The sequence below is a fragment of the Molothrus ater genome, chromosome 15 (assembly GCF_012460135.2).
Source record: "Molothrus ater isolate BHLD 08-10-18 breed brown headed cowbird chromosome 15, BPBGC_Mater_1.1, whole genome shotgun sequence".
Lineage (NCBI taxonomy): Eukaryota > Metazoa > Chordata > Aves > Passeriformes > Icteridae > Molothrus > Molothrus ater.
This window is the reverse complement of record NC_050492.2, coordinates 10,604,239-10,618,152: the sequence shown is the minus strand read 5'-3', so window position 1 is coordinate 10,618,152 and position 13,914 is coordinate 10,604,239. Positions and strand designations below refer to the sequence as shown.

The following is a 13,914-nucleotide window of genomic DNA, read 5'->3' as shown; positions in this document are numbered from 1 at the left end:
CTTAATCTATCAAGGTACTGCCATGAACTAAGTTCTGGGAACAGGATACTGGTGTTTTACTAACACATGAGCTGAAGAATGGCACAAGACACTAGATTACGCCTTTTTTATTTCAAAAGCTAGGATAGCTTCAATATCCATGTCATGGTGAATCAGAACACATGTAAAATACCTTACAATACATTAGATTCCAAAAAGGTACCAAAAAGTACAGTAAAATTAACACTTCCATTACAGGAAATGTATGACACAAAAACAATACAAAATAAAAAGGTGGAAAGTGACACTGGTTCCCTAAGATGCATCTCATTCTGTACAACTGGAGTAATGCAGAGTCCATAGTTAACTCCAAGAGGCAGTCCCTAGATGCAGAGCTGCAGCTTTAAGCAGACCCTCAAAATCAGTTTCAGTTTAACCTATTAATAAAATCATTAATTAATATCTTCAGCAATGCTGAAAATGACACACCACACTGTCTAGACAACTAGTTATTGGTAAGTATTAAACATGTAAAACATTTCCAGGGAGCTCTTCCAAGTAAGATGCACATTTAACAGGCCATAGAAATTTATTGTAAAGTTAAATTTGGTACAGAACTGAAGTATCCATCTACAGCATTGTATACAAAACCTATGCAGTCATTTTCCAAAAGAGACCATGCCACTGCATACCTGAATAAGTTTGATCAATATGGCTTGTAGTTATTCTGATGACCACCACGTCTTGGTGTCTTCCCATAATTTGCACTGCCTTGACCTATGAACAAGAGAACAAATGCATTAAACTGCTAATTAGTTATGCTTGCTTATACCCAATACAGTTCTCTTTACTTACTGTAATCATAGCCTGGTCCATATCCATAATACCCATATCCTGAATAATCATAGCCTCCATAGCCACCATAACCTTGCTGATAGCCGTATCCTTGATTCCCATAACCCTGGTTCCAGTAATTGCCATAACCTTGATTCCAATTTTGACTTTGAGCTATAGAAGGGAAAACCATCCACAAAATCCCATTTTAGTACACACAACTTATTTAGAATGTGTCCATACTAAAGTAGTGTGTGTGGTACTTACCGCCGCCTCTTCCACCTCTGCCTCTTCCTCCATAGCTACCTCTTCCTCCTCCACTACTGAACTGTTGCTGCTGGTACACTTCTTTTGGCTGTGCTACCTTAATCTCACACTGCAAATAGAAAACAAGGAAGAGTCTGTAAAGTGTCTCAGAGCAGCATTGCCCCCCACCTGAGCACCTGGAGAAGCCAGAGGTTCCTCTGGAGGCAAAGGAGGTGTACGTGCTGTGCTCCTGGTCAGGTGAGCAGCACTAATGCAGGGACATCTGATTTACTGTGCCACCTGGCCAAAGGTAAGTCCCTGTCAGCCTTTCCAAGAGGCCACTGCTGTCAGGGCATTTTATCCTGCCTATTCCCTACCATCAGTTTCACCATGAAGAGGTGCTGAGGAGCCACAAGGTTGCCCTCTCACCTGGCACAAGCTCCAGGACAAGGCTCTTGCTATCAGACTGCTTCACCTGACCTGCACTGAATGAACAGGATTCTGAGAAATGCACAAAAAGGAGTTTTCCTGGCAGCTATTGTACACCCTGTGTATGTGGATGGACTGTACTACACCCCTACCAACACCTGAAATCACCATTTATCAAATACTAACAGACTGGCCTTTCCAAGACAGGTTCCCAGGCTGCAGTTCAAGCTGTCAGCCCATTGCCAGGTTCCTGGATCTGTGCACAGTCCAAGATTAAAGCTACTGTGCTGCAAAAGGAACAGCTCCTGAGCAAGCCTGGCTTGGAGTTCTTTACCACAGGACCTTTAAGGTAATCTGCTTTTTATTATCTATGGCTATAACACAAAAACAAGTCAGAGATATGATACAGGAATTTCTCAGCTCTCTTGGCATTTAGGCATTCATCTCTCCTGAAAACAAACTTCACTGCTAACCAGTGACTTTTCCACTGCATTAGGTTTGCCAAAATTTATATTGTGTCAAAACCAGTTTTAAACCAAATCCAAGTCCGTGTCAGACAGTAGGACCCAGTGTAGTAAACCTGAGATTATGTGGTCAGCACTGGCCTCAGAGCAAGGGAACAGGGACACCTTGAGCAAGTACACATCATTTGCCTCCAGTCTCTCTGCATTTGTTGGTCCATGAGCCTCTCTCCATTAGCTATTCCCTCAGATGAGCAGTCAGCTGGTCAGAGCACCCCACACCACCCTTACAGCAGCTCCCATAACCAGTTGACCCAGCACAAGCTTCCCTAAGTGCACATTCACTCCTTGGATCCTTGTAGTGGGTTTCCATGACAAGGTTTTGGTAGCAGGGGGGCTGCAGAAAGGAGCCCCAGAGAGAAGAAAGCAGAAGCTGTCCCCCATCAGACAGAGCCACTTTCAGCCAGGTGCTTGCAAAATTAGGCATCTGCAAGGCTTTCATTATGCAAGTGCTCTATGCTGAAAATGGGCATCTACCTGCTGGATTGGCTTCCACTGCTACACAAGCCAATTTCTCCACATCTAATTAATGAATGCAGTTAGATACTTAATATACCAAAGGCCCTAAAATCCAGCAATGAAAGCCACAAGTATTGTCAAAGAGCTTTGGTAGCCTCTGTGACAGAACTTGGGGCATAACACCACTATGGTAAACTTCAAGCTGTCCTTATTGCAAATTTGGCACTTTGACACAAGAGGTCTACAAAAGCCTTTTCAGGTTCTAGATGTAGAAGTATAACCCTTGAGCAAAGAGTTACAAGTCAGAGTTTCTACCTTGCTTCCACTGACGTTATGGAATTTTTTCTCCAAAACCTTCTTCACTGGATCCTCTTCCTTGAAAGTGATGAACACAAACCCCCTCCTTTTGTTGGTCTTTGGATCCATTGGCAGTTCAATTGCTTCAATCTGAAGATTTGAAATACTATTTTCAGACTCATGTTTTAGATGAACAGTTAAATGCACAGAAACTGGGACAGCAAAACTGTAAATTTCTTCTTTATGCATATTATGCAGCACCAAAGTTGCAGGCCTTTCTATGCTAACAGTGGCTTTCAGATCCAAGATTTCCATTTTACAACTCTTCAGACTGGTGTTAACATCAGCTAAAATGCTTTGAGTTAAAGACAAGGGTCTCTAACTAGCAATGGAAGCACCTAGTGCAGTAAGTGCCACCTTTGCTCTCAAGTTGGGAAACTTCTGGATGTTACAGAAGGCTTGATACATCTCAAGCTAACTCACTTTGAAACTTGCCAATTATTAAAAAACTAAACAGCAACTGGAGACTATACTTTCAGAGTTTACTAAGATATCATTACACACCTCTCCAAACTCTCCAAAGTATTCCCTGATTTTCTCTTCTGTAGCTTCTGGATTTAGCCCACCAACAAATATTTTCTTCACTGGATCCTTTTTCATTGCCATGGCCTTCTTGGGATCAATTAGTCGTCCATCTAGTCTGTGTTCTTTCTGTTCCAGAACCTAAAAGACAGTTTGGTATGATTAACTCAAGCTGAAAAGTTTCCCCTAGAAGTTAAAAGATCTAAAATATTTAGCTTAAATTCACCTTTTCAACACTGCCAGGTTCTTTGAAGAGAATAAATCCAAAGCCTCTGGATCTTCCTGTGTTAGGGTCCATCTTTATCGTACAGTCGGTTACCTCACCAAATTTGGTGAAATAATCTTTCAAGTCTTTTTTGCTTGTATCCCAACTGAGGCCACCAACAAACATCTTCCTGAAATTTCAAGGAGAGAAGAGCTATTCAGATTCAGGAAGCACTGAGAAAAGGCCATGCAGTAAGATGCTCAGTGGTACACACCTCAGCAGCATTGTCAGAACAGGACTGTCTGTTCCCAGTGCAACAACTGCACCTTGTCAAAAGCTGCTGATACTACAGAGTGCACAAGGGTGGGCTTCTCCCCCTCTTTTTGAGGGAATGCCACAATGCACCCTGCCAATTAATAAGAATAGCCTGAAATATTCCTTGCTAGTAACTTTTGCTTTAACAAATGTATTCTATAATTTGCAAGAAAGCAGTACTGATTATCAAGTACTGCCAACTCAGTTTTTACAAAGAACTTAGGATCATTCCCTACTGCTCTGAAAGCATTCAGCAAAGAATAAGGTATCCAAAACAAAGTATTTGAGCTCTCTTAGGTTTGGTTAAACAGCTGTAAAAATTTTAGTCCAGGTATCTGTGACTTCCAATAACAGTCACATACAACAGATGGGACTTTGGACCTGCCTTAACTACTGTGTTAGTTGTGCAGTTCTTCCTGCTTAGTTACTGACTCTAGGTCTGTCTTCATCAGTACTACAGGAGTCTCTCCATCCTCAGTTTTAATTCCAAGTAGGTGGATACAGTTCTTCCCTGCCCACTTTCCCATACAAAATACCCTCTGAAGGAGGATATCTAGCTCAAAGAACTAAATTCAGGGCACAATAGAGAAGTGAAGCTAACAAACAAAACAGTGATAGCAGGCAATAAGGAATTTTTCGAATGCTTCACTTCAAATGAAAACATTAATAACATGGCTGCATTTTCTATTTTCATAGTTTCCAAGGTAACAAACTAAGCTTTTAAAAGCATTCGAGCCTTTTTATCTAACTATAGACTGAAGCAGTTCAAGTTGTCATTACTCTTGTTTGGAGGCAACCTAGATTGACATTGGAAGGTAGCAGCACTTCAGAAATGAAACTACGCTTAAATAAAATTGGCTTTTGGTGTTTATGTGTAACTTTAATAATCAGCATCTATTTATGCACAAGAGGCAATGGGGAGGGGGGAACCTTATGGGGGTTTTCCCTTTTTTCTTAAGCTGGCTGAAACCTTTATCTGCTGAAGTCAAGTCTTTTCAGCAGAGCAAGCTGTGCACTCTCGATGAGTGCAGCAGGAAGCACCGGGCCCAAATACAGCGTGTGCTTCCTGCAGCCATTACAGCAGAGCCCTGGAGGAACGGCCAAGCGAACTTTATTCAGCCTTTCAATACTGGGGCAAAGAAAGGGGCTTGGGGGACTCCTTCCCACCCCAACAGCTGCCCGTGGCTGCTCTAACCTGTACGGACTGACAGCACACCCTGTCATCGCTGACCACACAGAACAATCGAAAGATAGGAGATGACAGGAATTTGTCTGGAGGCAGCTTTGGCTGCTTTATGGCATTGCCACATGCTAAACTCACCTCTCACCACAGCACTATGTGTTACACTTTGCAATTTGCAGTGCTTTGTTTTGTAACTGGAAAAACCGATACCTAATTTAAATAACACAGTAGTTAAAACTTTTGAACCTTTGAAACTGGGACCAAAAACCCGGTATTTGGCTTTTCCTTTAGAGGTCACAGACTAGACAACTGCACCCTTAACACGCAGTCATTTTACCCTCTTGAGTGTATTTGTGCAGCTAAACTGAAGCTTATTTTAGTACATAACAAAACACTGTAAAATCAGTGCCTTGGGCAGCACTACATTTTTCACGTACGTCAATCCCTCTGAATAAGTGATTTTCTAAGAAGTTTCATTTCATACCGATTTGGGTCTGAAGCTTGTCACCTCCTGTTCATGAAAGGAAAATACATCACCCTTTTTTCAGCACGAAATACTAGAAACATTAAAGAAAAATTCGTACAGAGCTAAAAGGCCTGGTTCGCAATCCTTCTAGTGTCTGCAAAGAGTACATCCGGCCCCAGCTCGTGGGAAGCTTGTGCAAGTGTTATTGGTTCCTTTATAGTCAAAAATCTATAACACTGGCTTCAGAGCTCTGTTTAACCTAAGGGATCTGACCCTCTGGTTCAGAGCTCAGCGGTAACAAAGGGAGTTCCAATTAAATACACGGGGTAGCCTGAATAACAAAGAACTACTTGAGAAATAGCCAGGTAACGTTCGTGTCATTTATGCGTGTTTATGAACAGACCAACTATGATAGGAAAGAAATTCCTCTCGTATACACAAGGATTCCACCACCAAAGCACAGCGAAACTACACTGACCCCTCCAGAAATCCCTTCCAAGACTTAAGGCATTTTCTGACAATGCTGCAAAGTAGCACACCAAAATAGCTCTTACCGATTTAAACACACCGCGCATTATCGCAATCGTGCTGGTTTTCCTTTTACTTCCCTTAAAAAATACTTAAGTTATCAACGCCGCCTTCCAAGGCCAGGATTATTTTTTATGTGCTTTACACAAAACATTCACAATCACATCGACGCCAACGGCGATGGACCACGCGATCCCCGCAAAGTTTGAGCCAGCCCCCCTCCCCCAACAGAAAGCAACTCCTTCCATCCGCCCCTTTCGCTTAAGAGGGAAAGGATGAAGAAAACGCGGGAGAGGTAAATCCCCTTCCATTTTACAGCGTGAGACGGCAACAGCCCCGCTCGGCGCCCCTCCCCCAGCCGCCACATGGCGCCAACAAAAGGCAGCGCCAGAACAAAGGAAGCGCTGGTGCTGCAGGGCCCCGGCTCGGCGGGGCCGCTCCCGCCGCCCTTCCCGCCGGCCCGAGCGGGGCTGGGGGCGCTGCCGCCGCAGGGCCGCGCTGGGCCCGGCGCTCCGCACATGGCGCCCGCGCTTACCCCGCATCCTCCTCGTTCTTGCTGGCGTTGATCTGATCGCCCTCGGCCCCATTCTGGCTGGCGGCCGTGCCCGCTGTTCCCGCCGCTGGGCCGGCTCCCGCCGCCGCCGCCGCCGCTCCCGCTGCTCCTGCCGCTCCCGCCGCCGCAGCGGCCGCGCCGGTCTCGGCCTGCTGCTCCCCGGCGCTCTCGGCCGCTTCGTGCCCGTTCTGGGTGGCGCCGGCCGCCAGCTGCTGCTCCGCTTCCGACATGGTGCCCCGTCCGCAGAGGCAGAGGGACGAGAGACGCCTGCGAGAGACGAGCGCGGGTCAGCGCGGCGGCTCCTCCCCGGCCGGGCCGGTCTGATCCGGTCCGCTCACACCCCTCCCCCTTCCCGCCGCCGCCATTCCGCTCGTACTTACTTTTAAAATCCGCTCCCGATAAAACCCGGGCTGACCAAAGTCTAATTAAAACCGCCCCGGCACTAGCGCTGGAGCCGATCCCGCTCCCCGCGGCTGCTCCGCACCGGCGCCACCGCCGCCTCCCCCTCAGACACGTACTCAGGCCCGCGCCCGCGACGCGTGGCCGCCTTTATACCGCCGGAGCCTGCGCCACACCGCAACAAGGCGCGTCCTGATTGGACACGGCCGCCTGTCACTCAGAGGATTTTGCTCTCGCTGCTGGCTGCCCTGCCGCGGTGGGTGGGGCCACGCGGGCGAGGCGCGACCGGGAGTTGCCGGCGGGGCCGGGGATCGGGCCCAGCGATCGGGGTTGGGGCCGCGCTCCCAGCACGCTGCGGGTTGGGCCGCGGCGGAGCGGCCCCGCGGTTCCGCATGGAGGGTCCGGCTACGGCCGGAGCGCTGGGCTGTGCTGTGCTCCGAGTGCCGCCCTGCTCCAGCCCAAGGTGTGTTACGGGCACTGAGTCAGTTACTCCAGGACCAGAGGTTTGCTTAATGATTCCAGCTCCGCTGGTTTTGCAACCGAGCGGGGCCAGAGTTTGTTGTTTTTAAACTTAGCTTTGGATATTACATAACTCGGGGCTGGAGCGCTGAGCACGTGCCCGGGCCTTAATTCCTTTTGCCCAAGGATATGTCAGCCTTATTGGCTGAGCTGTGGGTGAGGAGTCCAGAAGACAACTGCTCCCTGTAACCAGACATTATTTTATGGTATACAGTTCATAAAGTCCTGTTTGTCCATGCCAAAGGGGCAGATTTTGCCTTCTAGATACACAGGTAAAGCTTACACATCTTTAAATAAAACTGAAAGTTAAGCCCTTTGCTTGTGGGCAAAAAGTAACAATTATTACCTAACTTAGTGCAGTAATGAGTGCACACGTTAATGCTCCACCCTCTGTCAAGTATGGCTTGTGGCTCAATTTAATCTGCTCTTAAAACTCCGGAGTGCCCACAGCCACTTGTGAATTGAAACAGTGGAGAAACATTTTAAGTGATCTGGTCTGGCTCACGAACTGTTCTTCAGCTGAGCTGCTTTTAGAACAGTTTTTATCCTAAAACAGTAGATCAGAATCATCTTCAGGGATGCCTGTCTCAGCATAGGCTACTGACAGGGTAGGATATGCTATACACAAACTCTCAACCACAACTTTAGGCTGAACATAAAAAAATGTTCTATTAAGTCAGGGTAGTAAAGATAGTAGAGCAGGGCCAGTACACTTGAAAGTTGTAATGTCCTCAGGACAGGTTGTAGATGTTGCCTGATAGAGATCCTCATCTTTATGAGAACATATTTTTATATAGTTTCCTTCTATTGAACTTCAAATAGAATGTTAGAAGCAAATATTTTTTTATAAGATACCATAATTTGTACCATGTCAGAGGAGCTTACCCCACATCCAGTGAGGGGGCTTCTTGTGATTTTTCAAGCAGTTTTGGCTTAGATTTTAAACCCCTCAGGTCTGTACCAAAGAGATGTGGTTTGTGATTAGAACCATCTGTCTGTCAGCTCCGTGCATTCCCTCAGCCTGTGCTGATAGCCTGCCTAGCGGGGAAATACCACACCTTTGTTTCAGGCACAGGGAGCCAAGGCCACGCTGAGGCTGCAGGGCTGAAGTGGTGAATGCCACTGCCCTGGTTCCCTGCCCACCTTCTTTTTGCAGCTTTTATGCATGCAGCTGTGCCAGATGACTGCAGAAATGCATCTGTGCTGAAGTTACAAGTTTACAGACCAGAACCTGAGAGTAAAATGAAACTTGTGGCACTTGGCATGGGTCTGAGAGGGTCAGCTGATGGACATAACCTGAGTGCTCTGGATTACAGATTTATAACGTAATTTTCTTGCAAGATTCACTGCCCATAACATCTGCTTTGTATTTCACCCAGTCTTGCTAAGAACGTGAATGACTGTCATCTCATTAGGACTTCTACATACATTTCCCTTTGCTTTCTCTTCTCTTTTTATTTCTCCAGTTCTCTTTTTTGCTTTGCTGAACCTGTCTCATCCTTCCCTACCACTGGCACTTAGTTAAGTGTTTTTCTGTTTCTGACAGTGCTTTCTTCAAAGCCTTGCTCATTTCCAAATCCCCGTTTCTCCTGGTCAGGTCCCTCTCAGTCTCCCACCCTGGCAATTCCAATTCCAGCAGGCCCCAGCTGGCAGGGCTCTCTGTGATTCCCAGTTGTCCCATGTTAATGGCTGTTTGATTAAACCTTTGGAGTCCCATATCCAAGAGCAGGATAACCATGTGGTTGTAGACTGCCTAAGCAGCGTGGTTTGAGAACTGAGACAGGCCCAACCAACAGTCATTCTTTATGCATCTAGACTCCAAGGACTGAGAAATTTGAGAATATGGGTCATTGTGATTATTTTTTGTCTCACCAGGCCCCATCATGCCACAGGTAATTTTAAAGAATTCCTCTGGGCTGTGATTTGGGTTTTGGTCTTGCTTTTCACTCCCCACTCAAAGCCTGTGGTTAATCAAAGAAAAGTACACACATACCTTCTTGGGTGGTAATTCTCCCTATATGACACATTTACTGCTGAGAAAAAAAAAAAACTATCATTGTTTGCCATTTTTTAATCCTGTAATTGCTGTGTTTACTCATGGTGTTAACTGAAATTCTACTGAATTTTACTTGCATATGGGCCTTCTGATCTTGGGTCTAATTCTGCTGTTCTATCAGACTTGCAGTTTATGCCAAGCCCTGCCCTTGCTGTCTGTTCATACAAGTTTTGTCCCATACCTATCTTCATTACCTCCTTTTTCTTGGTCATCCTCTCCACTTCCTCATTATTTCCCTTCTGTTGATTTTTCTAGCTTCTCTTCTAAAAAAGAAAAAAAAAGAAAAAAGAAAGAGAAACAACACATCATCCACTGCCTTAAAACTTGGTTTAATTTCTCTGTTTCCCACATCCTATGCCTGTCTTATCTAAGTTGATTGTATCTCAGGTCACACACTGCCTACTCTACACCAAACACCATGTTATAGGAAACTTCTGAGTTAGTCTTTATGCATATCATAAGTAAATGCATTTTATTAATAATAATAACAACTATGCAAGTATTCCCATATATTTTAATGATGGGACTGAATGTAATGGGTCAAAATTAGGATGGCAAAAAGGATTCCTTATGCTACATGGAATTAAGATTAATAGAAGATGTCTTTAAGTAGGAATTGACAATATATCTTTTAAAAAGCATTATTTAACCAATTGCCTCTTAATTTCTTAGATAAAAGATTTTTATTGTTTTATTAATACATCCATTTCTTCATTGTGGTAGGATCACAGTGACTACTTGTCTCTTAGCTTGGTGGCCTCAGGGACAATCCAAGCAAGCATTATTTTAAACATTGTGTAGAACAATGAAGCAGCAAACACACAAGTGTTTCTGCTCTAAACTTTAGGTGAAAGCCTGATACCTAGATGCAGTATTTATACAGAATGTCTGTATACAGATGAGGAGGAGCTTTATAGGAAATAAGTTGTCATCCCCAACCTCTACAGGTGTTCAACAGGAGCTCATCCTGAGCCACAAGGTGGGATAAAGCAGGAAGGTGTTTATCTGAAAGGGCAGTAGTGGGATTCAGTTGTAGGGCTGCAGGAAACAGGAAATGTCTTTACAAAAGGTACATTGGGGTGTTGAGCTTTGAGCTTGAGGGAAGGGAGGGGAGTCAAGGACAGTGCTCACCAATGCTCCTGCAGAAAAAGGAAACACAAGGGAAGAAGGGACTGACAAGCCAAGCTGAAACAGTGACTGGAGAAAAGTGAGAAAAACTGCAAAAACTAAGCTGAGACATGAGCTAGAGATGCTAAATGTGACTGAAGGGCAAACAAGAGATTGGTTTTAAGATGGATTGAGAAGCTTTCAGATAAGAGGAAGCAAAACCAAGTTTGATGGGGATTTAGGGTAGAACCCAACAAGAGACAGATACGTGATTGGAAGAACCTGTCAGGTGACAAGAGGCACTTACACCAAAGGCACATTTTTTCCCTTCTTTTTTTTAATGATAAAGGAGACAAGCATATCTCTGTGGGTGCCAGGAATCAGAGCAGACTGAATGACTAAAGCTGTGAACAAATGAAGGAATGAGTGTTGGGAAGATCAGGAAATGAAATGGGGTGAAGTTATCAGGGCAAGTGATGGAGTTACAGAAGACATGTTGATAAGCTTTTTGTTACTGCCACTTAGAGACTTGTAGACAGAGGAAGCATGAAGAGAATATTTTATCACTTTTATCTTTACAGAAAATGGCGAGATAACAAGTAGAGGAAAACAGACAGGAAGGCTTGACAAGGGTTAAGCAGCAGCAATGAAAAGCTCCCTGGGATTACAAGCGTGCAGATGAGCAGCAGAGGGAGAATTGTTTAGTTGTGAGGAGGCAGAAATGGAGGAGAGCAGGCATGTGGGAGAGGAAGTTGCCTTGATCACAGGATTTCCTGCACTGCAAGAGCATGCATGGGTGGAGCAAGCAGTGAAGGTAAGCTGGTGCTGTGGGTAGATATGACAGTTCATCATGAAAAGAAATAAAGAGAGCCCATAGTGGATGAAAGTTTTATGTGTGGCAAGTGTATAGTTAGAACATTGCTGCTGGAGCAAACACATTTTTCTCTACTTAACAACAAAATGCAAGCAAGCTTCATTTTTAATCAGTTTTACTAGTTGGTATTACTCCTTTAGCTTTTCTTCTCTTATTTCCATTGTTTCTTTCCTTCCTTTTGAACAGTCTGCAAGACATTAGTTTTTGCACCTTCTTGCACTATCAGAGGGCAAAGCTCTGAAATAATATTTTTCCTTAAACTGTTACTTATCTGGTGTTGCTGGTATGTAAATGCACCTGCAGCCACAATCTTTTGGTGGTATATCCCATGCCAGCTAAAAATAAGTGAGGCAACTAAGGCTTGTTAAACCGCTTAACAGATAAGATACAGCAGCCAGGCTGTGCCCTGAGAAGTGTTCAGAACCACAGTGGTTCACTGCACTGTAATTATAATTTTTGTTTTGTTTCTTTTCCTAAAAGCATATCTCTGGCCTACAGAGGTCATGGAAGGTGCTTCAGACCAGCCTTTTAGTTATCAGAAATATTATTTCAAGCTCTGTAAAGACAATAAACAGAATTATATTAACACATTGTTTTAAGGTCAGGTTTATGGAATCCAAGGCTTTAGAGAAACCTTGGAGATTCTACTACTGTTGAGCAGCTTTGTTAGGGAGCACATAATGTCATTTTCTCTTAACGTGTGGGGCCACTTTAAATTTGTGCTTCTGCATTATTAAACCATCGTGGGAAGTGCAGCAGGAGGAAACACGGGTAATTGGCTGCAGCTCCAGATGCAGCCGCTCGCTCATTGGAGAGAGGAGGATTCTCCCGAACTAAAATTAGACCATCCCCGCCCTCCAGAAATGCTTCTGGAAACAGCGAGGGGAGGAATTGTGACACAGCCTGGGGAGCCGGGGTGGGCAGGAGCTGCGCGGGCCCTGCTCCCAAACCGAGCCTCGGGCTGCCCTGTGAGGTGCTCTGGGATTCGTGTCCTGGGTGCCTGGAAAAAAAATTACACAATAAAGAAACTGCAAGAGATTCACCTTCACAGTGAAACACAGATATTAAATTCAATATTTCTTATGTAATAATAATTCTGAAGTGTTCATGCGGGCAGAGGAAGCCTTTGAACTGCTAAATTTAAGCAAGGGCTGTCAGACTTGTGCTCATTGACTTTGAAAAGAAATGAGTTGGTGAATTAACTCTGAACTAAAAAACTGGTGGACTCTTTCTATCAGGATTTGTTAAAAAATAAAACATGTTTATCTGTTATCTCTGTGAAGTTGCAGTGTTTACAATGTCTTCAAATGAAATATTGGATAGGGTTAAAGAAATAAATGCCGTGTTGGTGAAGGAAAGCCTGTATCTGAATTTGTCTTGTGCACTTGGAGCCCTTATTTTTTAAGGTTATAATAACAATGTCAGTCTTTGGGTTTTAAATATATTTCAAGGAAATACCTGCATATTTTTATTTCTTGCTTCTATATTTATATTATTCACATTACTCATGAAAAAGATCAAGGCAAATGGGTTTTTCTTACGCTAAAACCAGTTTTGCTGTAAATTCTCTATTTCCTCACCTAACCAGGGCACATAGTGTCAGCACCTCTGGCTCCAAATCCTAGGGGATTCTTTGTCTTTCCTCCTTTGCCTTTTTGAGTCTGATACCATTAAAATTTAACGCCTGCACACATGTGTTTTCTCTCTGTCCTTTTGTCAGTGTCACCTCAAGGGTCTGAGTGCAGTTTTGGCTGAACTCAGCCGCGAGCCCCGGGTGTTCCAGCACCTGGGATGGCAGAGTTTAGTGAGCGCACGGTGAGGAGAGGGGACGAGGCTCGGGGAGAGCGAGGAGCAGGGCGGCGCTGGCAGCGCCCGCAGTTATCGGGGCCGTTCCCCACCCACGCCCCGATAGCGCGGGGCCAGCTGGCCCGGCTCCACCGGGAGCGCCGGTAAACAAGCACGGGAGGTGACACCGGGGCACTACGGGTCATGGTGGGTGGACAGTGGATGCTGCACAGGCAATTCCTGCCCGTGGACAGCCCCAGAGGGCCAGGGAAATTGGGAATGTGTAGGCAGCGAACGCATTGGCACCACGGCGCGGTAAAATTTGAGGAAAATCCCCAGAGAATGCGACTCCCCAGCTCTGCTTAATGCCCAGCTCACGATGGTTTAATGCACAAAACAGTAAAGGTTTCCTATTCGTTGCACCTTTTTTGCCCCTTAACCGTGAAGTGGCGCGGGGAGCCGCTGTAATTGGCTCGCAGTGCCGAGAGCCACCATTAGAGCTGTGGCTCGGGGCAGCGCTCGGGCTGTGAGGGAGCTCCCGCCCGCCGCCACTGCTGAGGCGCGTCCGCAGGAGCCC

At 45.3% G+C, this 13,914-nt stretch overlaps 1 protein-coding gene across 4 annotated transcripts in view; it reads right to left on the bottom strand.

The window, feature by feature from the left end:
• Positions 1 to 7,111, bottom strand: part of HNRNPAB (heterogeneous nuclear ribonucleoprotein A/B) — a 28,919-nt gene extending 21,808 nt beyond the window's left edge. Inside the window, exons 1-9 of one of the 4 annotated variants that reach the window (XM_036391472.2) lie at positions 6,978 to 7,111; positions 6,580 to 6,864; positions 3,574 to 3,742; positions 3,330 to 3,488; positions 2,784 to 2,915; positions 1,081 to 1,189; positions 835 to 987; positions 672 to 756; positions 92 to 416 (exon numbers count right to left, since the gene is read on the bottom strand). In XM_036391472.2, the coding sequence (XP_036247365.1) occupies positions 686 to 756; positions 835 to 987; positions 1,081 to 1,189; positions 2,784 to 2,915; positions 3,330 to 3,488; positions 3,574 to 3,742; positions 6,580 to 6,827 (1,041 nt within the window). In that variant the 5' untranslated portion in view covers positions 6,828 to 6,864; positions 6,978 to 7,111 and the 3' untranslated portion in view covers positions 92 to 416; positions 672 to 685. Of the gene's footprint in view, positions 1 to 91; positions 417 to 671; positions 757 to 834; positions 988 to 1,080; positions 1,190 to 2,783; positions 2,916 to 3,329; positions 3,489 to 3,573; positions 3,743 to 6,579; positions 6,865 to 6,977 lie in introns of those variants that run through there. The other 3 variants (XM_036391471.2, XM_036391474.2, XM_036391473.2) reach the window with 3 other exon arrangements.
• Positions 7,112 to 13,914: the final 6,803 nt, after the last annotated feature.